The sequence below is a fragment of the Anolis carolinensis genome, chromosome 1, assembly GCF_035594765.1.
Source record: "Anolis carolinensis isolate JA03-04 chromosome 1, rAnoCar3.1.pri, whole genome shotgun sequence".
NCBI classification, from domain to species: Eukaryota; Metazoa; Chordata; class Lepidosauria; order Squamata; family Dactyloidae; genus Anolis; species Anolis carolinensis.
The window spans coordinates 332,836,291-332,859,753 of record NC_085841.1 but is presented as its reverse complement, the minus strand read 5'-3'; the positions used below and the strand labels follow the sequence as shown (position 1 = coordinate 332,859,753).

Below are 23,463 nucleotides of genomic sequence, written 5' to 3'. Positions count from 1 at the left end.
GGCAAGTCATTTATGTGAAATCATTCCACTTTTCCTGCAATGAATAGAGAAGAAACAGTGCAATGTTGGACCAGCAATGCTTACTTCCCAGTTGGACAGGAATGGATCAGGGTGAAGAACAGAGATAGAGTGAACTCATTTCATAGATAACATCTCCAAGTCCAATATGGTAATTTTAAATATTGGAAATAATTTCTCATTACAAATGAATCCACTTCTGCCTAGCTACTTTCCCATCAAGGCATTTCACTCCATCAATGCCAGCGGTAACTGCAGGGCTTGGCAAAAAACAGAAGGCAGCTAAACAGGAGTGAGCGAGCAATCAGGAACCATATTTGGGATGTATTATTTTGGGAGAATGACATACCTGTATTGGATGTATTTGACTATTTCTAGACATTCTTTTTTATGTTTGTATCCCATTAATATAGAATAAAGCAATACAATTTATAACATATTTTAAAAGGAATCATATTTGGGCAATGCCAGTGTTGAAATTTAACTCAATATACCATGTCCTACATCAGGGACAAGCAATGTACAATATTGACAGTTACGTTCTCATTAGGGGTGCAGTGGTGGTCAAGGGAAATACCAGTGGCAGGGACTAAGGTGGATGGGGACAGTTTCTTTCTCTTAATCCCCCTTTCTCTTGGGACAAGTCTACATTGGCAAGAAAACCTGGACGAATCCTGAATAGATTGCTAGCTGTCCTCACAATTCACTTTCATTGAATACCATGGGTTTTCCTGGGTTAACCTGGCTTCAGGCAAAGCTAGAGGATTTGCTAGAAACTCCAAAATATCCCATGACTTCAATGCTGTTTGGACAGCTGAACTGGGTCTGAATTGAACCAGCCCACTGCCCAGACAGGATGCTGACAGTTACCCTTTATCTGTGTTCATCAGCCCATGAAAAAAGGAATGGATCATGATTTTGTTGCCAAGACTACTCCAAACCAGACACAGAACTTTGTGCAAGTTCCTAGTCATCTTGGACACCCTGTTCTGACATTAACCCGCCTTCTTTCTGGCTATATGAGTGCCTCTACTCAGGTTGGAATGGGGCACCCATGGTGGCCAGGAATTTACACAGAGCTCTGTGGCTGACTGGGAGTGAATGTAGTGAGACAGAAGAAGACCTGACAGTCCAGTGGGGCCAAAACAATCTCAATCTGGATGGCCCATATGGATGCCAATGCGGCATTGCAATGCATTGCAATGCAGGCTATGTATGGGTGCCTCCAGCTGGAATTAGTTATGTTCCAAATTGGTGACAGATTTACTAGCCAATGTAGACACTCCCTAAATCCTCTATTTCCACTTGCCATCATTTCAGTTCCCTCAGAAGTGATGCTCAACATTCAATCCCAGTTTACAAAAACAATAGTCCAATGTGGTAGAGTTCAGCCACCAGTTGTTTATTTACAATGCATTCCTACTGTGGGAACACAAGGATGAACATTTCTGTCCTTATCATTAGTTATTCCCCATGCTGTAACAAAATAACTCTCCTCAGTAAGAATTCTGCAAATGATAGAGAAAAACTGAGTTATGTAGATGAGCATATGTCTTTCCTCTGACTTTTAAGAACAGCTTTGTGAACTCTAAAAGAGTGGGAGGTCCAGGATAAATGTCAGTGTTTTCAATGACATGTAGATGAACATTTAAATTTTTGGAAAACATTCGTCCTTCATAATAACATAATAATAATACATTTATTAACCATCTCTCCCTGTAAATCAAGGTGAGGTATAACTTCATAGAGTGGATAAGGGATAGTTCGCCTATAATTTTAATCCGAAAGAGACCATGGAGCAAACAAAAGGACCCTGGAGCTCCATGAAGGGGTATGAAAGTACTGGTCCTCCCTTTCCTTTCAGTCTCCAAATTTCAGTATACAGGGTGTTTGAAAAAGAACTCCCTATTCACATTTAATTTAAATGGTGAATAGGGAGTTCTTTTTCAAACACCCTGTATTACAGGGGGCAGAGAAGCACCTAGCAACAAGAACAGAACTGGGTCCTTTTCTATGCCCCTTTCCCACAAAGGAGGCAATAGTCATTTTGTGAAATGGCTATACTTAATATTGGGAATTTGGAATATGAGAGAGAAGAGTTATATTTGTTTAGTTTAACAGAGTTTTACAGTATCATATCCTGCTCACACAATACAGTCAGGATTAAAATTCCATATCCAATCTAAGAATCCTCCCACCACCACAATCAGCCAGCAAATAAGGGGTATAAAACAGCCAACATTCTGAGATACGAATGAATATCCAAATCCTGATAACAAGAAATTGATTCTTTTCTCTCTCTCCCTTTCTCTTTCTCCCGCCCTCTCTCTCTCTCTCTCTCTCTCTCTCTCTCTCTCTATATATATATATATATATATATATCCCACATCATCAACAGTACTGTAATTTTAAAAGCCTAGTATTCTACTTGGCAAATAGCCAAATGTTTGTAGAATATGCTCAAGCATTTTTGCATTTAACTAAAGGTTGTATTTGCCACCTACAAACATGTACTTTTTCCTGTAAGTTTGTCTAAAGCAGAGTTCCAAAAAAATGGAGCTATAGCCCTACAAGCAAATATCTTGAGGTAAGCATTGTTGAACTCAATGAGACTTAATTCTGAATAGATTTTTTTTCGTGCCAGGAACAACCAGAGTTGCTTCTGGAGTGAGAGAATTGGCCGTCTGCAAGGACATTGCCCAGGGGACGCTCGGATGTTTTGATTTTTTTTACCATTGTGGGAGGCTTCTCTCATGTCCCCGCATGGAGCTGGAGCTGATAGAGGGAGCTCATCCGTGCTCTCCCCGGGTGGGATTCGAATCTGGCAGCCTTCAGGTCAGCTACCCAACCTGCAAGTCACAAGGCTTTTATCCCCTAGGCCACCGGAGGCTCCTTTCTGAATAGATAACTTTATGATTGTGCTGTAAATGTTCGTAATAAAAATGGCCATGGCCATTCACCAAACATTCATCAGCATCATTACAGCATGTGAAGGCGCTGTCCAGATTTAGTCTGGATTACCTGGCAATTCTAAAGTACTGACCTAACTCACAATAGAATCTGCATTCTAGTGTAGTTATGTATAACCTATATTTATTAAAAGCTTGGGTAATTTTACTTCCAATACAAAATCTCCCATCCACCCCTACATGTGTGTGGTATATGAAATCAATACTATAAAATCACAGATCCCTTTTTAATTATAGCATCATGGAAATAATAAAGATGAATGGATGGAGTTTTGAACAATCTTTTACTGTCCATTCATCCTCCCTAAATGTGGATTAATTAGATGGCTGATTTACAGTACATTAAGAAATTTGAAGGAGCAGCCAAGCACACCAGGTCGTTTGAAATTATTTTTTTATATTTGGAAATCCTTTTCATGTGTTAAAATGTAAAATATGACTTATACAGACATTGCTATCAGGAAAATCCAATGATTACCAAGTTCTTATAGATCTTGTTCAGAATCAATGGCACCTTTAAAAGGAATTGTTATTTCAGGATGTTGTTGTTGCTAACTGCTATCAAGTTGTCATCTACATCTGGTGACCCTTATGAGTGAGAGTCCTCCAAGACACCCTATAAGCAGAAGCCCTCGTCAAGTCTTTGGAATGTAGTCTCTTTGAAATGTAGTCCTCCATTTTTCTTATTTTCACCTTATCAGGCATTCCTGCCCTTTCTAGTTAGTTCTGTATTCTCATGAGACGTCCAAAGTGTGACAGTCTCAGTTTAATAATCTTGGTTTCTAGGGCGAGTTCAGTCTTAATTTGCTCTAGGATCAATTTATCTGTGCTTTTAGCAGTCCATAGTATCCATTGTGTGTTTGCCCAACACCACATTTCAAATGAGTTTTTTTCTTCACAATATTAGCACAAGTTGGTGCATCTGACGAAGGTTAGCTAAGGATTTCATTTAATTCTGCTTCTGAATAAGAATTTTTCAAAATGTTAGGGGTGCAAGACTCCTATGAAAATGGAAAAATGCAAATTAAATTAAAAACTATTTTTTATCTGATAGAACTAGGAATCTCTAGGTCCTCCATCATGACACCTTGGAAAACTTCTTACTAGAAGTTTATAGAGGTATGCGGGCTGTGGGGGAAGGGGTAATATATCAATCAAATGTATAAATAATCAAATAGTTAAACCCACAAATGTGAAGAACTGACTGTATCTTCATAAATTTGACAACAAGAATTTTATATGGGAAGGGTAGCTAACAGATGGATCCAGCACTGGAACAGAGCAGCAAGTGACATTCCCATGATCAACGCAAATAAAGATGTACACCAAATCCATCAAATGATTTGGAAGATAAGTAAAAAAGACCGAAAAGTTCCTGTAGTTGTTCCCAGCAATAAGAAAACAATAACAGCAAAATAAATAGCCCTTTCATGACAACCACAATGTATTGCCTTACTAACATGGAACTGGGTTGTTGTATGTCTTTCGGGCTGTGTGGCCATGTTCCAGAAGCATTCTCTCCTGACGTTTCGCCCACATCTATGGCAGGCATCCTCAGATGTTGTGAGGTATGGATAAACTAAGTAAGGAAAGGAAGGAATATATATATCTGTGTAGAGTCTGGGGTGTGGCAAGGGTCCTTTGTCACTGGGAGCCAGCATTAATGTTTTAGTTAATCACCCTAATCAGCACTGGAGATGTTTTTGTCTCTTGCCTGGGGGCATCCTTTGTTCAGTCAAGCCCTCAGAGTTTTGGTTCCCATCTACTGTTTTGATTTTGTAGTTTTGTAACATGGAACTGGTTCTGACCACAAAATTAAGGCTTTAAATGAACAATCTATACTTGGAATTGTGTCTGGAGACCATTTTAAGAGTTGGCATCCTTTAAGCAAACTTGTTGGTCATGGATGCTTATTTCAGCCCAATAATTATAATAATAACCCTAACAACAACAACAACAACAACAACAACAACGCTTTTTTATAGCCCACCCTATTTCCCCGAAGGGACTTACAACAAAATAAAACACAGTGGCAAACATTCAATGCTGAGGATAATATATAACAAATAAAAAACAAACTCAGTAAAAATTATAAAAATCCGACTAAAATTATTGGAGGTATGATGGTATACAGTAGATTAATGAAGGTAGATGTTCAACAAAGTGTATAGAAGGTGCAGTTAGTCCTCCTCCTCTCCACAGGCTAAAGTGCATAGATGTGTTTTTAGAAGCTTTTTAAAAGAGAGGAGAGAGGGGCTATTTTTAATTCTTTAGGCAGTGAGTTCCAGAGGCAGGAAACGATCACGGAGAAGACCTTCTCTCTCATGCCCACCAGCCACACTTGAGATGGCAGTGGGGCCAAGAGGAGGGCCTCTCCCGCAGATCGCAGCACTTGTGCTGGTTTGTATACAGAGATGCAGTTTTTCAAATAGTCACATCAGAGTATGGATCCACTTTAAATCTAGTTTCTGCCTCCTGCAGAGTTCTGGTTTAGTAGTTTACTGAGTCTAGGACCTTCCTGGCTGAACAGTTTAAAGGCCCTTCTTAAACTACAAGTCACAGAATTCTACAGGAGGCAGAAACTGGATTTAAAGTGAATGCATGTTCTAGTGTAATGAGGTCCTCAGTACACTTTTAGGCTAGGAGCAACATATAGGAGATCATTTGAACTGTGCCCTTCAATCATAAATGGATCAGGCAGTCCTGAGAAGAGTTATTCCGCTTAACCAAACAGAGAGACCAAACAAGAGCTATGCAACTCACTCCACACAGTAAATAATTCTGCAACACTTCTCATTATCCTGTCATTTTATGGTTCCTAAGTTAATTGGATACATAATGGGCATATGTATGTTTCCATTAAAGAGTTTTTTTAGGAAATGCTGCAATAAAGGTACTTGGCAGATCATAAACAGGAGTTGAAGCTCTCTGTTTACTAGCACATAACCAATAGCTGATGCATTGTCCTTCATAAGCAGCACCCAGCAAAGCACATAATGAAAAACAGTTGGCACCAAGGTTAAATAGGAATGTGAGTAAAAACTGAGAAAGAATGGCTTCTTCTGGGTGGTCTCTGTGAAATTGCACATATGGGTCTTGTACGCAGATGCAAGACAGGTTGGCATTCTCTAGAGCTCTTAAAAAGCTGCTGGTGTTAGCCCCGCCCATTCCCCCTGAGTATATAGCCAGCTGTAGGGGCTAACACCTCAGTTCCTTTTCATCCGCAGCAGTAGCAGCAGCGAAGGAATTGTTCTTAGTTCTTACTCTACTAAAAGCATATATTTGACTTTGGACCAGATTTGATTATTCTTTTGGATATTCCTTCAACAACTTACCTCCTTCTGGTGTTTGACCTCAGACTGTTTAACAACTCTCTTCCTAATCCCTTGGATTCTTGACTCCTGGTTTGACCTGGACTGTTTGACAACATTTTCCTCTTATCCCTGACATTACTTTGGCCCTCCTGTCATGAGTGCCCTGCAGGACGTGTTTGTTTGTTCTTGCCAGTTTCTCCTTAACTTACCTTACTTCCCTGTTGTTATGGCAGCCACATTTTTAAAGAAATGCCAGACATGTGGGGAGAAGCTTCCTGATACGGACGCTCATGCCCTCTGCTTACTGTGTTTGGAGGAAGCCCACGAGGCTAGGGCTTGTGAAATTTTCCAAGTGTTTCTCCAGGCACACAAGTCCTCGGAGGCTCGCCTAAGAACTCTTCTTTAAGAGCAAGTGTTGTGCCCCTCTCATACTCAGTTGAGGAAGCATCAGAACTGCCTACCTGAGCAGTTAACATCTCAGATGGCTTCTCCTGTGACAAGCCAGGCAGAACCCTCTAAGGCAAAGAGGGCAAGGACTGTCTATGCCTCCTTCTCCACACCCACAGTCCTTCCAGTGGCACAAAAAGTGCAGACAAAGGGGAAGAAGACCCAGCTGGTCTCTGCCCCAACTGGCCTTGCTGGCGCATTTGGCCTCACCTGTGCCCAATTCACCACTGAGTGGCCAAGTACATGCCACACCATCTCCTTCCCAAGTGCTTCCTGACTTGGGTCATGTTGTGGATGATGCTGGCCTCCAAATGCCCCCCCCCTCTGTGTCAGAAGTGAGCGTGTGCAATGGAACATACATTTTTCCTACTGAGGGCTGCCTTCACCCAGAGCCTATGGAGGATGGACCGCTGCATCGCCACATGTTTCAGACCTGAAGCTCAGCGCATTTTGTTTCTTTCTATGTTGCTTCTTATGGATTTTTGCACACATACCTGTGTTTTCTGTAGATAAAATAAGTTTATTGCACAGGAAACTGAATTATTGTTTTTTTAAGAATCCTGTTTTCTTTTTGCATTAAAAAGTCCCATGCACTTCTCTGCAGAATATTTTTTCTGCAATACTTTGGGACATTCAGATATGGAAGAAAACTGCAAAAGTCTCTCTGCTCTAATATTCTTCCTGCTAGGACTTCCTGAATGTCAGAAGAACAATTTTTCAACTTTAAAATTAAAAAACTGCAAATATTTTTTCCAATTCCTAGTAGATCATTTTAAGCAACTAAAAAGTCAAATGCTTAATAAAGGAGTTGCCGTTCAGGCAATCAGAACATAAACATAAAAGTGTGCATGAATTTACTTCTGTGAAATTAGGCAGAGTTTCAGGTAGTGGCTCCAGTAATTTTCCCCAATCCACATGTGTATACAAGCATTCAAATACAAAGAAATTGATCAGTTTAACTTAGCAGGTTAAATATTGTGTGCTGTTTGAACCTTGCCACTTGAATTCAGATTTTGGTTACTAAATTATTTATTTACAAGGACACAGACAATTGCCCTAATGTGAACTTGCAGCAGATACTTTTTCAAAGATAAAGGGTGGGAAGTAAATCTGGTCCGTACTTTAAAAGGGGCAATTGCTCCAATTATTAATCATGTGACCATATATCATGACCTCTTACCAGATCTTGGAACATTAATGTGGTCATATTAACACCAGATTGATGTCCCAAGATCTGATGACATGTCATAGTGTATTTTAACACAATTAACAATCACCACAGTTAAGATTCACCACCAGTACTATAAGAAAATTATTTAATTTGTATCATTGGCATTGATTAACTCATTATTTCAAATGTTAATTTGGGAGCAAACCTGGGCATTTTCAGAGAATGGCAAAGAAGTCCCAGAAGTACATATCATTACTGGCACTTTGAAAAATGCTATATAAAAATCCTTTGAAATTTGCCTTCACAACCTTGCTAGATTATCTTAAGGGAAAGTGGAGTAGATGAATCTATTTTGTTAAATGATAATATAGTAGAAAAAGCTAAGAAGAGACTTGAATACTTTGTAAAGAATATGGAGAATGGTACTGAAATTAGAAAGATCTGAGACGCAGCAAGGCTATAATGAAATGATTTTTATTCAACAATCTTCAATATTAAAGAAGAAATGACTAGAACAGCAACAAAAACTCATAGAAATTATTCTGAAGAAGTGAAGAATCACATACCAGTCTTAAAAACATTTCAAAGGTATTGCACAAAGTGTTAAAGGAGAGACCAATATCGAGTAAGAAGACTGAGGAATATTTAAATTAACAAGTGCTGCAATAGTTAACAGAGACCCAGCAAAATCAACTAAGCAAGAACCACAACAGAAGATATCCATCCATATAGCAATTGCAAAGGCCAAGAGTGGGAAGGGGCCTGGTCTAGATGGATTCTGAGTTATTATAAGAGGTTTGAGGAGGAATTGTGCGGAGTTCTATACATTTTAAGATGGTAAGAGGATTTTTGGATGGTAAGAGGGAGAATGCCATGTTTCAAACCAAAGCCACAAAGGACTGTAACTATAGCCCAATTTCATTATTGAACAATGATTATGAGATTTTCACTCTACTTTGAGGCTTTTGTCTCATCTTCTTTCTAATTATTTCCCAAACTACGTATAGCCCTCATATTCTGTCCTCTTTCCGTGATGTCTTCTACTCTCTCTCTTTTGTTAATTATTTCTGAAAACATTTGAAACATAATTTATAGAATAGATACTGCAAAGTAATACACCTAACATAAAATCATAGGACTTCATCACAAGCAGTAAACTCTGCGTGTCTATACACTTTAGAAACTGCTGCCAATGGAACCCATCACACAACACATGCTCGTTCTGTGGGTTTCTAGTCTTTCATCATTTCTAAAGTGTGTTTCCCCCACAATGTAGAACTTGATTGGCAATAGATTCCGTTATCAGTTCCCCGTGTAGAGATAAGTAAAACCAGCAAATTTCACGTATGATGAGAATCCCCCTTGTCTGCTTGAAAACCATTGTTTAAGTCCAATGAATGCCCCAGGGCAGACTAGTTCTGCTAGGTGTTCCTTTGCAAATATCATTGCCCCAGTCGGTTTCCTCAATGGCCAATTATGTATAATCACTTGTCCTCTTTCTATCTTGGCCAAAGTTGTGGGTCGGCTTTTTGTTCATTCGTTTAGGGATCTTGCTATATTCTTCTCCTCTACCCTCTGCCATTTCTGAGTCTCTTTTGGAGTGCTGAGAAAGTAGGGCATTCGCTTCCGTGTCTAAGGCCTCTTTTACAGCAAGGCTGTTGGGAATTTTTAGATGCAATATTGAGTGAGGTATTATTCATGTTGTTGTGTGTCTTTTGGTTGCAGAGAGGAAAGGGAGTATCTAAATGGCCATCCAGGTACTCATCTATTAACTGGAATTTTGGGTCTGAGGGAGTAAGACTAAGCATTGAAGTTGATTTAGTGCAATTGGGGCATAGCTCGTTTCTACCATCTAGGTGACATCTCCTGAAGTTCATGCTCCAGTTCTCCATTATGTCCGTTAATTGTTTACCAGTTGATTCTGCAGATAGTTTGGCTACTTCTGGTTTCCAGTCAGCTTGGCAATCTGCTGGTCCAATACTGCCCTCATGTTCTTGGCTAGGGCAATTTTCTGGAGGTGTTGCAGTCAGAATCCCAAGCTGTACCAGACCAACCAAAGCTCCAATAGTAGCTCTTAGGGTGGAAACTTCCCTTTGTAACATATTCATTCTCTGGAATAACTTTTCTGATATCTGCTCTACTAGGAAACATTGGACTCACATGAGAACATGCAATGAAGGGTCGGTGTTCTCCGGTGCTGCTAAGTCAAGTCTGCCAATCCTCTCTTTAAGAATGTTTATGATTTCTTTGTATGAAGTAGATTGTCTTTTCGATAGAGTTGGAGGGTTCAGTTCAATCAAACCTGGGTCAATGGACCAATCAGCAGCATGTTCATTAAGGGAAAGTCGAGAACTAGACACTGCCTCATCATTATCATCCATTTCCTCTGTTGTACAAATGGTCTTTGAGTTGCCCGATCTGACCAATGCATTCAAATTCATGAATTCATGATCCAGCTGGTGCTCACTTGCTACTGGTTCTTTCCCAGTGTTTGCTGGATCGTAGTATTCTAGAACTGACTCTTGAATTAGATTAGACACAGTGTTCAGTGTTGTGAGGGAGATTTGACTGCTTGTAAACAGTATGATGATGTCATGCTAGAGGGAGGAGCTGAGATGGGCAGTATTGATTCCTTTCTTTCACTATTACCATTTCGAGACCACGGAGGAAAGAACAGTAATTTATTAGTTTCAACAAAGAAAATTGGGGAGGGGACAATGGGAGAAGAAATATCTATCATGTGTGATGGGAAAGCAAACGGATAATTTGTGAAGTAAGCAGAAAAGTGGAAAACATGTGATGGGGTATGAAAATAATTTGTTTAATTTCCAAACAAGGAATTGTGAAGCTAAAAGGCAAAACTATGACCTCAACAGTTTACTAATTAAGTTAGAAGACACCAAACAAGCCATCCAGTCCAACCCACACCTGATAGGAACACACAATCAAAGCACTCTGGATGGATAGCTATCCAGCCTCGAGTCAAAAACCTCCAGAGAAAGACTCCATCACACTCCAAGGTACCTATTCCACTGCCAAACAGCTCTTACCATCAGGAAGTTCTTCCTACTGTTTGGATGGAATCTCTTTTCCTGCAATTAGAATCCATTGCTCTGTATCCTAGTCTTGCCCCTTCCTCAGTGTGACATCCTTTCAATGATTTAAACCCTACTGAAATTAAGGACTTATGGCCCAAGCATACAGTATATCTATGCTGAAGGGCCTAGAAAATGCCTAGGAAGTATATATTTGTTGGACATGGATAAATGAAACTGCAGATATGGAAGCAGTGTGTTCATGTGGAGGGGGGAGGGGGTTGTCGTCCTGTTTGCAAAGGTTTTTAAAATTAACTGGCAATCATGTGTATATGAGCATATGTATGTATGTAGATCTTTTTGATTTAGAGCTTGGGAAACTAAATTTCCAACCAAAGAAATCTTTTCTTATTTGTATTAGATTTGGTGTTTTTCATTTTAACAACACACACAACAATTATAATTGATGTGTCATATATCTTGACATCGTCAGACCTCACTCTCTGTCACATTACTAGAAGAAGATGCCAGGTCTCAGGTTTTGGCCCTGAAATCTCATGATCTTAAATTCTCCAGATGCTCCTGACCTGGCAACGCTAATCACAATTCTATTGGATTGGCAGTACTGCATATACAAAATGGGAGATGATGATGATGTTCCTTAATATTCCACTTTCCCCCAAAACTGGGACTCAAGATGGCTTACATAATATTGTTAAAATTAATATATATTTAAAAATGCAAACAGTCAGTAAATATGTGTGTATATGTCTGTGTGTGCATGCACATGTGTTTCTGTGTGTGCCTGATATATAAATAAGCTTAAGCAAAAACATTCTTAGTTCAATCAATACAAAGTATGGATTCCTTTCACCTCATAGCACTTCAGGGATGATTTTTATATCTCTTATATGCAGGTTTTGGACTGTACAATTGTCCATCTTGAAGATAAAGGATGAAGGAGAACATTTTAAAAAAGAAATCTGGGCATTTAGCAAATTGAGTTACACTTTTTTCAACCTCTGGCATTTCTAGTCCAGACTCATAATGTCACTTGGTTAATCTAAATACAATGCATCCTCCATGCCTTGGTTTGTGCAGTGCCTGGATTTTGTTTTCAGAGCAGCCTGCAGACTCTGACACAGTGGTTTTGCAGTAGAGCAGAAAAGCACATGATCTCCATAAGGCAGCTCTTTCCATCTGCAAAGCATCCTCATTAGCTCAGCTAGCACAGCTACTGTGTTCACCTAATGCTGCAGCTGCTGTCAGAATCTTTAGGGAATGAGGTGCCAAAAGACATAGAAAATGCTAATTACTCCCTCAAACCGTGTAGAACTTTTAATGCCTCTGTAAACCCATCTGTCCTCATACCAACCCTTTAATTTCACCCTGTACTACATCTCGTCCACTCTCAATTAACACAACTTTGTGTGCCGATCAAGTCTTGTTCCTTGTACATCAGAACCTCAGTTGTGTTTTTTCCTTAAAAAAAGGGGGGGGGGGTGCATAACAATCTTCAAGTAAACAAGTATGCATGTCTTCATACATAAGCTCCCATGTCCACATTTGTTGATAAAAAGATTTGTTGATAAATTCCGCCAGAATTCCTTGATAGTGCATGACTTTGCTGGCACATAGAGCCCCATGCCCTGCTTCTGAAGCATCCAGAACCATTAGCTTACATGTACATACATCATGAAAATGAGATACTTTATGAGGCCAAGATTCAGTTCTCATTGAGAACTTGATTAAATAATGGAGAGGTGCATAACTAATACAAGTGGCTAATTAGTTATGACAGTTAAGAGGAACCTCTTATACAGGAGAAGGATGGCTCATGGTCCAAACTGGGGCGGGTTGGGGGTGTGCCTATGTGAGACTACCCTCTTAATTTCAGACTGAAATACCCCTTCCGTAATCATATGCACGTGAAGTCATATGCATGTAAAGTATACATATAACATACATTCATTTGTGTTTAGACTTTCCCATTTCTAAGATATCATATTATGTACGTATATACAAATACAGTATTTCAATTTTTAAAAAAATCCAAAATCCCAAGCACTTCCCAGGCATTTTGAATAAGGGATATCCAACCTGTAGTAATAAAAATTCTGAAATTAATCTCAAAACAAAAAAGTTCTATTTTCTTTTCTAGAAGGAATTTTAGCCACAAAATTGAGTTTTGTATTTTAAAAGACCATCTCACTCAAGTCATTCTGAGCACGGCAGCAGGGACCATGCAGAGATGACAATTAATGGCACTGTCTGGAATTTGAACAGTGTATATAGATTAAGTGTCGTATATTTGTTATGTTCTTTCTCATTTGGCCAACAATGAATATGTCTCTTGGCTGCCTATGCCGGCAATAATTGTTCCACAAATATCTCCTATACCTTTATTTAAGCTAACCATAAGTTATTTCAGAACCACTAGCAATTATCTTCGAGAGTTCTTGGAGAACGGGAGAAGTCCCAGCAGATTGGAGGAGGGCGAATGTGGTCCCTATCTTCAAGAAGGGAAAAAAGAACGACCCAAACAATTACCGTCCGGTCAGCCTGACATCGATACCAGGCAAGATTCTGGAAAAGATCATCAAGGAAGTGGTCTGCGAACACTTAGAAACAAATGCGGTCATTGCTAATAGTCAACACGGATTTACCAAAAACAAGTCATGCCAGACTAATCTGATCTCTTTTTTCGATAGAGTTACGAGTTGGGTCGATACAGGGAATGCTGTGGATGTAGCCTACCTGGATTTCAGTAAGGCCTTCGACAAAGTCCCCCACGACCTTCTGGCAAATAAACTAGTAAAATGTGGGCTAGACAAAACTACGGTTAGGTGGATCTGCAATTGGCTAAGCGAACGAACCCAAAGGGTGCTCACCAATGCGTCATCTTCATCATGGAAAGAAGTGACAAGTGGAGTGCCGCAGGGCTCCGTCCTGGGCCCGGTTCTGTTCAACATCTTTATTAACGACTTAGACGAAGGGTTAGAAGGCACGATCATCAAGTTTGCAAACGACACCAAACTGGGAGGGATAGCTAACACTCCAGAAGACAGGAGCAGAATTCAAAATGATCTTGACAGACTAGAGAGATGGGCCGAAACTAACAAAATGAAGTTCAACAGGGACAAATGCAAGATACTTCATTTCGGCAGAAAAAATGGAAATCAAAGATACAGAATGGGGGATGCCTGGCTTGACAGCAGTGTGTGCGAAAAAGACCTTGGAGTCCTCGTGGACAACAAGTTAAACATGAGCCAACAATGTGATGCAGCAGCTAAAAAAGCCAACGGGATTCTGGCCTGCATCAATAGGGGAATAGCGTCTAGATCCAGGGAAGTCCTGCTCCCCCTCTATTCTGCCTTGGTCAGACCACAACTGGAATACTGTGTCCAATTTTGGGCACCACAGTTGAAGGGAGATGTTGACAAGCTGGAAAGCGTCCAGAGGAGGGCGACTAAAATGATTAAGGGTCTGGAGAACAAGCCCTATGAGGAGCGGCTTAAAGAGCTTGGCATGTTTAGCCTGCAGAAGAGAAGGCTGAGAGGAGACATGATAGCCATGTACAAATACGTGAAGGGAAGTCATAGGGAGGAGGGAACAAGCTTGTTTTCTGCTGCCCTGCAGACTAGGACACGGAACAATGGCTTCAAACTACAGGAAAGGAGATTCCACCTGAACATCAGGAAGAACTTCCTCACTGTGAGGGCTGTTCGACAGTGGAACTCTCTCCCCCGGGCTGTGGTGGAGGCTCCTTCCTTGGAGGCTTTTAAGCAGAGGCTGGATGGCCATCTGTCGGGGGTGCTTTGAATGCGATTTCCTGCTTCTTGGCAGGGGGTTGGACTGGATGGCCCATGAGGTCTCTTCCAACTCTACTATTCTATGATTCTATGATTCTATGATTAGAAGAGAGAATGAGAAATGTGGTGTGACATTCATTGTATTCAGGAAAGCTCTACCTTTCTCTTACAGACTTGCCCTTGGCAAATCAATCCTACTTCAGTATACCTTGATTATTCCAGGTCAGACACTCAGAGATATAAAAAAGATGCAAACAATGTCCTCATGGGTGTTGGCAACAAGCCCACTATAATTTCTGCAAATGCCATTATGAAAATGTCTAGTATGTGATTCACAACATATATTATGAGTTATACACCACAATGCATGGGAAGCATTGTGAGAAACAAATGAATGCATCTGCTCTGAAGCAAACATGTTATAAGCACAACTTTGATGGCCATCTCATGGTGCTCAATCTGAATGCCCACCTCATGTACACTTAACAACATAAGACCTTTAGTAAAAGTAGATGCTAGCTACTAGCAGAAGATACCATGGCGTGTTTTGACCATTTTTCTCCTTTTTAACTTGATTGTGGTATAACATTTATTGGGGTTATGTGCACATAATACAAGGGAGTCAACATTTTGCTCTAACCAAACATCTGTCTGGATTCTGGACTTACCCCGCTCACATGTCCTTCCCCAGTATCCAGTCCCAGTGCAGTCACAGATGAAACGGTTCCAGCCATCCTTGCATACTGCATTGTTCTTACAAGGATAGCTGTCACATTGTTTGGAGTTGACTCGAATGCAGGAAGATTTGACACCAGCAGCATTCTGCTGCTCTGCTAGCTGCCGGATGTTCTTGCTCCGCCCATCAATGAAAAGGTCTCGAATGCAGCCCACATAGCCATAGTTCAACATGGCTGTCCAGAGCTCTGTAGGGAGGACAAGTCCTGCCCGGTTTTCAGGTAGTCCTCCAAGATACATGTCACCTTCCAGATCCAGGATTTCACTCTCTCCACTAGCAGTGAATGGTGTCCGTCTGCTGTTCACTGATATGGTACCTGAATGAAAGAAATAACTTTAAGCAAGAGCCCTAACAGTAAACCAAATCAAGTCTGTGCCTATTTTGAATTCCTGTGAATGGAAAGGTCTTTGGGAGAGTAGGCCTGAAACCTTTAATAGAAAATCTTAAGACAAGAGGAGCTTGTCTTGGAGAGCTTTGCTGCCCACTACCAAATGTATTAGACAGCATATTCCCAGAATATTTAAATTTATAAACTGGAAGACTTTTGAAGGACATCTAACCCAGTCCTCTGCAATGATGTGAGAACTTCAGCAATCTATTTTTACATGCGGCCTTAGAAATTCCTTTGTTGACAATCAGGTTGCCTGGTGTCAGAAAATTTGGAAAACAAAGCAAATTACTTAACTTCAATAACAAAAGAGGTTTTTTTTCCGTTGTAGTGAACAACAACAAAGAACTTTCCATGGTGGTTTGACAGAAGCATCATGGAAATCCCAAGTAAGGTTAATTCAGCAGTTTTGAACAAGTTTTGGCCCCACTGGACTCTACCATTGCAGGATGGAGTTGGGCAGTGTAGCCATCCTCAGGGATGGTCTGGAGTATTGCTACTCCAGACAAGCCCAGACTGAGGGGTATGTGTAGATGAAGCCTTAATTTACTTTCTCTGAAGTAAAATAAGGCCCATCAATACATGCCAAAATGAGGTGGGGCACATGATGCTCTGGGCCCACCAAGGCCACTTAATGCAGCCTTCTTCTATATTTTAAGAAGTTGGGGGATTCCTTGGAGCTTTTTGAAGTTTCAGAGTTTGCCCAGACTTTGTGGTAGTGTAAACAGTTGGGCTGGTTCCAAGTCACACAGACATCCTGCTCTCTCTGGGTTCAGGCAGCCTGAGGACAAGGATAGCACATACCTCCCCCTTGTGTTCTCAGCTTAGTAGTGATTACTGGCACAAAATTGCTGGTGGTTGTTGCTTGTTACATCTACTGATGCTGACTGATGCAGAGTGATTGGAGAAGAGAGAGAGGAAAGGTGTGGTGGGTTCTCCCCCCCCCCCCCAATCTCTCTGGTGCTTCAGTCACCATCAACAGATTATATGAATGACAGTCACCAGTAATTCCATGCCCAGTGATCACAGCTAAATCAAGACACAAGGGGGATAGGAAGAGGGGTCATCCAGGGGAGTGAAACTGATTTTGGTGCCAATGGGCCACGTGGACTCCTTTCAGCATCTGAGCTGGTTCAGTTCCATGCAGTATAGACACACATCAACCACTGAACTGGCTCAGTGGCTGACACTCCTGGCACTGTTCCAGAGTACCACACTATGGATCAGCTGAAAGGTATGTGGCGTGTGTAGATGATCTTTAGTCTAAGAAAGCTTATGCTGCAACTTCTTTCAGTGAGTCGCAAAAGTGTTACAAAATCCTTTTGCATACTGATATTTCAGAGTAACACCTTTGAGTTCTATCACACTGAGCTCTATGAGTTTCTTTTCTATTTCTCATATGGTACATTGTTGTCCAGAGGACAAATATATAGCACATGTGCACACAGAGATGCAAGTAATGATGCTTTTAATTGAATTTATTCTTGCAGGTTAATTAAATGTAAGCCAACTTACAAAAATTCAATTGTTTGATTACTTATTTATATTCTGGTAAAATGCTGCAATTCTAGTAACAGGTGCAAGTGATACAAAACTGCTAATATTAACATCTGGGCAATATTAACATAATAATAACATCAGCATATAGAACAAAACACAAATTCCTAATAAAACTGAAACCCTCTGAAGCTTATTTTTCTGCCGAGGGAAACCTAAGTAAACTGGGTCAGTCTATACTATTTGTTAAAAGACCATCTTCTTTATAATGTAAAAACATCTGATATACTAACCCCTCAAGAACTCGCCACAAAATTAGTGATATATTAATGTAATATTATGTAGATTACAGGAAGTCCCCAAGTTACAAACAAGATAGGGTCTTTAGGTTTGATACTAAGTTGAATTTGTTATTAAGTCAGAACAGGTACATCTCTTAAGTATAACTCCATTAAGTATACACACACACATACATAAATACATATAGGCTTTGGATAGCATAGGGAAGGGTGACACCCCTGTGGTTTTTGTTTTGCTGTCTGTGCCCTTATTCAGAAGATTTTATCTCATTTTTTGTCCTGTGATAATTTGATTTTGAAAAATTTCACTTGTTGTGGAAACAAGGATTTGTGATAAAGCTTCAATGGAGACATAGTCCTTCTCAGTGATTGCCATCCAGCTATGGAACTTTCTCCCTGGAAAGATTAGATCAGCCCCCTCCCTCCTGTCCTTCAGAAAGATGGCCAAGACCTGGCTGTGGGACCAAGCCTTTGGGGCAGGGCAATAACAGCAGCAATAGGAAATTTAAGTCTGCTGACTGAATACAGTGCGGCTGTCTTGCAATGGTTTTAAATAATGGTTTAAATGTGAAGATAACTGATTTTAATGTTTATATATATATTTATGGTTTATTATATGCTCCAGCATTGAACGTTTGCTGTATATATGTTGTGCTCTGCCCTGAGTCCCCTTCGGGGTGGGAAGGACGAAATATAAATGCTTCAAATAAATAAATAAATAAATAAATAAATAAATAAATAAATAAATATGATAACTGTTTTAGGAGTCAATTTCCCTTCCTATGGGTAGATATTTCTCACTTCTTGTTGTCTCATCCCCTTCTTAACTATTTGTAAGTTGAATGTTTGGAACTTGAGGACTGCCTGTACTTTCTATTCCTGTAATAAGAGTCAGACCCACTGTAAATCTGTAACAAGAAACTTTTGTAGAAGTATGTGTTCAGACTAACAATGGGCAAGTTACAAAACTTGATCAGCCAAGACAGACTTGAATGAAATGATTTCACTTTTCCTCATGGAACAATAAACTGCTATTTTCAGAGCTCATTCAAAAATTTGGTATTCTTGTATACTTCTAGTGCAAATCAGAAATATAATACAACTTTGTGTCCTTGTTTCCTTTACAACAGGGTGGGAAATGTGTGGCCTACCACACCTAAACACTCTATTGATGAAATGATCAACTGTAATGCAATCATTTGCATTTTTGGCACTCCTACTTATACCAAAGCTACTTTCATCTGGTTATTCAATGGTCTGAATGCCTGCATAAAGGGGAAAATAAGTTTCTACTGTGTTAATGAATTTCCCCTCCATACCTGATCTTCCATCTCTCTGAATATCAACATGATACCATTCTCCATCATTAGCTTTTCTCTGAGTGGCCTTCACTTTGACAGTTCCAGAACCCATGTCAAGAAGAAGGTAGAGATTCCCATCTAAGAGTTCCACTGCAAAGAAGTCCACTTTGGTGTTCTTCTGACTTCTGGAATCTTTCCTCTCCTGGGGTTTCCCATGAGTGAAGAGGATAAGACCATTGGGTTCTGTGGTACGGAAGTCAAAGGAAATTGAACCCATCCGCTTAGTGTTCCATTTGGGGAGACTAATGTAAGCTTCAGGTGTCTCAAAGTTGATGGGGTCCAGTGTGGCCACATTCTCGCATGTAAACTTCACCTCCCCATAGATTTTCATTTTTGTATCTCCAATCCTTGCCAAGCGAGACAGCTCCAGACGGATGTCATTATTCTTATAAACAACCTGTCAGTGACAGAGGAAAACACCACACATCAATTTTTAGAAATAAACATACTACAGAAAGAATCCAAGGAAGCTCTTGGGATTAGGCTCTATACGGGGCTCTAGACACCAACTATTTCAATAATTTGTATTATTTATCAGCATGAGAGCACTATAAAAATAGAACAGAATATATGGTGATATCCAACTTCACACCAGAGATCTACAAGATTAGGAGGAATATTCAGTGAAATCCAAATACAGTGCATTCCTTGCATCCGTAGGGGAATATATTCCTGCATTATCAAGGAAAAAGGAAACTGTGGATAACAGGAATCCTACTGAAATGAGCAACTTCCACTGTGAGTTATCATAGAGACATGCTGGATGAACTAGAAATGCTATTCCACAAACAACCCCATTACTTTGCTTAAGTCAGGAGTGGGCAGTGCAGCCTCCATATAGGCCCTGGACCCCACTACTGTGGCCCCTGAGAATCTCACTAGTGCTTCAAAGCCCCCAAATATTTTTCTTTTGTTTTCAGCATAATTATGTGGCTGTTTTTGCCTGAAAACAATACAGACATTTTCCTCAAAGCATGAAAACAGATGCAAACATTGTTCCCTTATGCACACAACCATGCAGACCCCCCCCCCAACTATCCCCAAATACCTCCATTTTCCTCGGTTGTGCATCCTAAAATAGTGACTAGAAGTGACATGAGTTCACTTCAAGTCACCATTTTGAAAGCACCGCTATCAAGTCAACATCAGCCTCTGGTGACCTCATAAATTAGAGACTTCCAAGTCACACTTTTATTGACAGTCCTGCTCAAGCAGCCCATGGCTTCCTTGATTGGGCTTATTCATCTGTAATGTGATTCTCTTTTATGACTGCTTTCTACCTTACCAATCAACATTATCTTCTCTAGTAAGCTATGTCTTCCTATGAAATAGCCACAGTATAACAGTCTCCCTTTAGTTATTTTGACCTCCACAGAGGAAAATTGTAGTATTTGGACTTGATATGGTGAAGGCTGTGACCTGCAAAGGGACTGTCTGAGGGTAACTGCCCCTTGTACCTCATGCAATTGCCTGCCCTGGCTTAAGACCATAAACAAGAAAGCAGTATCTTGACAGACAAAATGGCAACAAATATCTATGGCTCAATTTTATGTTAATTGTTTCCAACCAAGATTCCCAGTGTACTTTCAAAATGTAAAATATGGGGAAAAAACTTTTGAAATCATTTGTTCATGCATGTAAGAACAATATAAAATTTATATCCCTGACCATATGTCATTTCTTAGGATACAGAGAATAGCATAGTAAAAAACAAAACACTAGCATACAGAAATGTCTTCAGATCACTCATCTACAGTGATATGCCACTGACTATATCATAATGTTTCATTAAACTATTGCTTCAAGAACCAAATGAACAAAGCAGCTGAATTTGGTTGGCTGGCTGATTGACACTACCAGGCCAAGAACGTACAATGAGCTCATTGCCCTCCTTTTTTTTATCAAAGCTCTAACTACACATCTTAACCAGACCTTTCTATGCACTAACGGCTCCAATTCAATTACTCATTCTAATAGCAAAGTCAGCTGATGAACCCTGATGGGATTTTAGCGAAATACATCACCGAGAAACAAAAAAGGCACAATAAAGCTTGCAAACATATCCTTGAAATAATAGGGATGTAGAACTTTGTAAACGTCATTCTCATGGATGAAAACAAATAATTTAACATTTCTCCTCCCTGTTATAAAAAACACCTTGAAAGCAATATTCATAGTTCTGGATTTATTCTAAGAATAATCTACATTTCTATTCATTTAAATTTTCCTCATACAATAACTGCCACACTGCATTTATCAAGGGTTCTCAAGAATCCCCCTTTCCATTTGGAGTTCATGTAATTATAAATATTCTTGCCATCCCTTTCACATAAAAAAAACCAAGGGAGAAGGAAATAAACTAATAAAACAAGGCAAATCTTCCATGGGACAGATCATGCTGAATGGCAACTGACTGCTTTCTGTCTATTGATTTGAAGAACTAAAAAGAAAGGTTGGAATAGAACATCCCCAAACAAGACTTGGTTGGCTGGAAAATTGAACGAAGCACAGCAATGTTTTGTTACATATCACACTATAACCTTGAATCAAATTGATCAAATAATGCCTTTGATTTTCTATGCTCCTATGGAGCTACATACCGGTATATGGATGGACATTTCTGCAAATGTTTGTTTTGCAAGCAAAGTTTGATTTCCCTTGTTTCTGCACCAATTTTCATGCAATCCTATGTATGTTTGGCACAAGAAATGAATCCCACCCAACTGAATGGAGCTTATGCTCAAAAAACACTACTCAGGATTGTAACCTGCTGCTATTAGGCAAAAGCTTGTCTCTTTATCTAGAAATCTAGAAGTCTGTTCCACTAAATTCAGTCCTGCATCTGGGCACAGGATTAAACGCTTAGTTCATTTGGGTAGCAATCCTATATATGTTTAATCTGGATATTTTTTTTAAAAAAATCATCTTAGTCATTCTTATGTGATGAGAAATCTATCAGTTTTGTTTATTCTCAGATTAAGTTTGTGCGTTTTGGAAAATTTAGAGTTTAAAAATTAACAAAATTCTCCCCTATCCTCAAATGGAACCAAGTTCTGAAAAATCAGATGCAATTCTGGGCACATTCATATCAAAATAGGTCATCCTGAATACTTTGGAATTTAGCTTGCTGAGTTTTGAATTTTTCACATGCTAGAATACTCTGAACTTCTATTTAGGTGTGAATCATGTGGCTCATTAACAAGTAAACATACAAAGGTTCCAGCTACTGAGAAAAAATAGCCCATGAACCTTTGTTCTCTTATCACCAAAAAGAAACTAAGAAATAAAAAATAAGACATTGAAGAAACCATTCTTATTATTCCCCTTTTCTTCTTACATGGAAGGTATTAGGAAATCCTGACAATACAAACAAGAGGACAATATCATATCAAGTTTCATTTCAAAGCATTTGCTAGCATACCTCATTTAAAGGATTTCACCTCTACTATCCTGTTTTGGTTTTGACTCAATAAAAAGAAAATCCTTTCTAATCAGAGTACTTTGCCCCACAATCATCAAGAGAGTCTCTTTGCAATCAATTGAAGATGGAGAGAGAGGGAGGGGGGAACGCAAGATAAATAGATAGAGAGAGGGGGGGAGCACACTTTGCAGATAGATAGCATGCATATTGCTTCAGGTTTGTCAAAACTAAGGAGGAAACATTGATGTAGTCCTGAACACACTGGTGCCCAGATTCCTTTGGGCAACACCTATAGGTATTTAGAGAGACTGCCACTAGATGTCCCCATTGTCTTGCAATGGACATCCAAACAGATGTTCACTACCAGTCATGGACGTCTTTTTGTCATGATCAGCTATGACATAATAATTATTATTTCTATTATTATTAATATTTCCATAATATTTACAGTTTTCACAATACAGCAACAAATCACAATCTAAAAGTTTATATTAGCCCATCTCTCCTCCCTACATACTTTTTGGATACTTTCTAGATACATGGATACGCAAATCATGGATACTTTTTCAAGTCATTTTGTCCCTTTTGTTCTGACAAGCAAAAATGTTTCTGAATCCTTTTTGAGTGGGCCAATTACTATTAGCAGTGTCTGTTCAATTGTTCTCTTTCTCTTTGGGTCACAATGGTATTTCATGTCCTAGCAGCACCAACCTTCAATATTGGCTTGGTTCACAGGTCATGTGAGGATCTAGTTTATGTAAACTGTGAACCATCACAGGCTTGGGCCCGGAAAGTGATTTGTAATATTCAGTGGTATGTTTCATGTAATCCCCCGAAAACAGAATGAAGAGGAAGGAACTAAAAAACTGAGCAAAATGGATCAAGACAGCTGGATTTATAGGCTACTGCAGAGGATGGAGTTAATACCTGAGGCAAAGGTCTGTTGTGGGGTTTCTGGAGAAGATCCTGCAGCATCTTTTCTCCCTCCCCAGCAG

At 39.7% G+C, this 23,463-nt stretch overlaps 1 protein-coding gene across 35 annotated transcripts in view; it reads right to left on the bottom strand.

The window, feature by feature from the left end:
- nrxn3 (neurexin 3) overlaps window positions 1-23,463 on the bottom strand; it is a 1,581,531-nt gene that overhangs the window by 1,122,465 nt on the left and 435,603 nt on the right. For all 35 annotated transcript variants that reach the window (XR_010002008.1, XR_010002009.1, XM_062967917.1 and 32 more), the window contains 2 exons: window positions 19,006-19,444; window positions 15,435-15,818 (listed from right to left, as the gene is read on the bottom strand). Coding sequence is in view for 33 of the 35 variants with exons in the window: in XM_062967917.1 (XP_062823987.1) it covers window positions 15,435-15,818; window positions 19,006-19,444 (823 nt within the window). In the remaining 2 variants the exon portion in view is untranslated. The remainder of the gene's footprint in view (window positions 1-15,434; window positions 15,819-19,005; window positions 19,445-23,463) is intronic.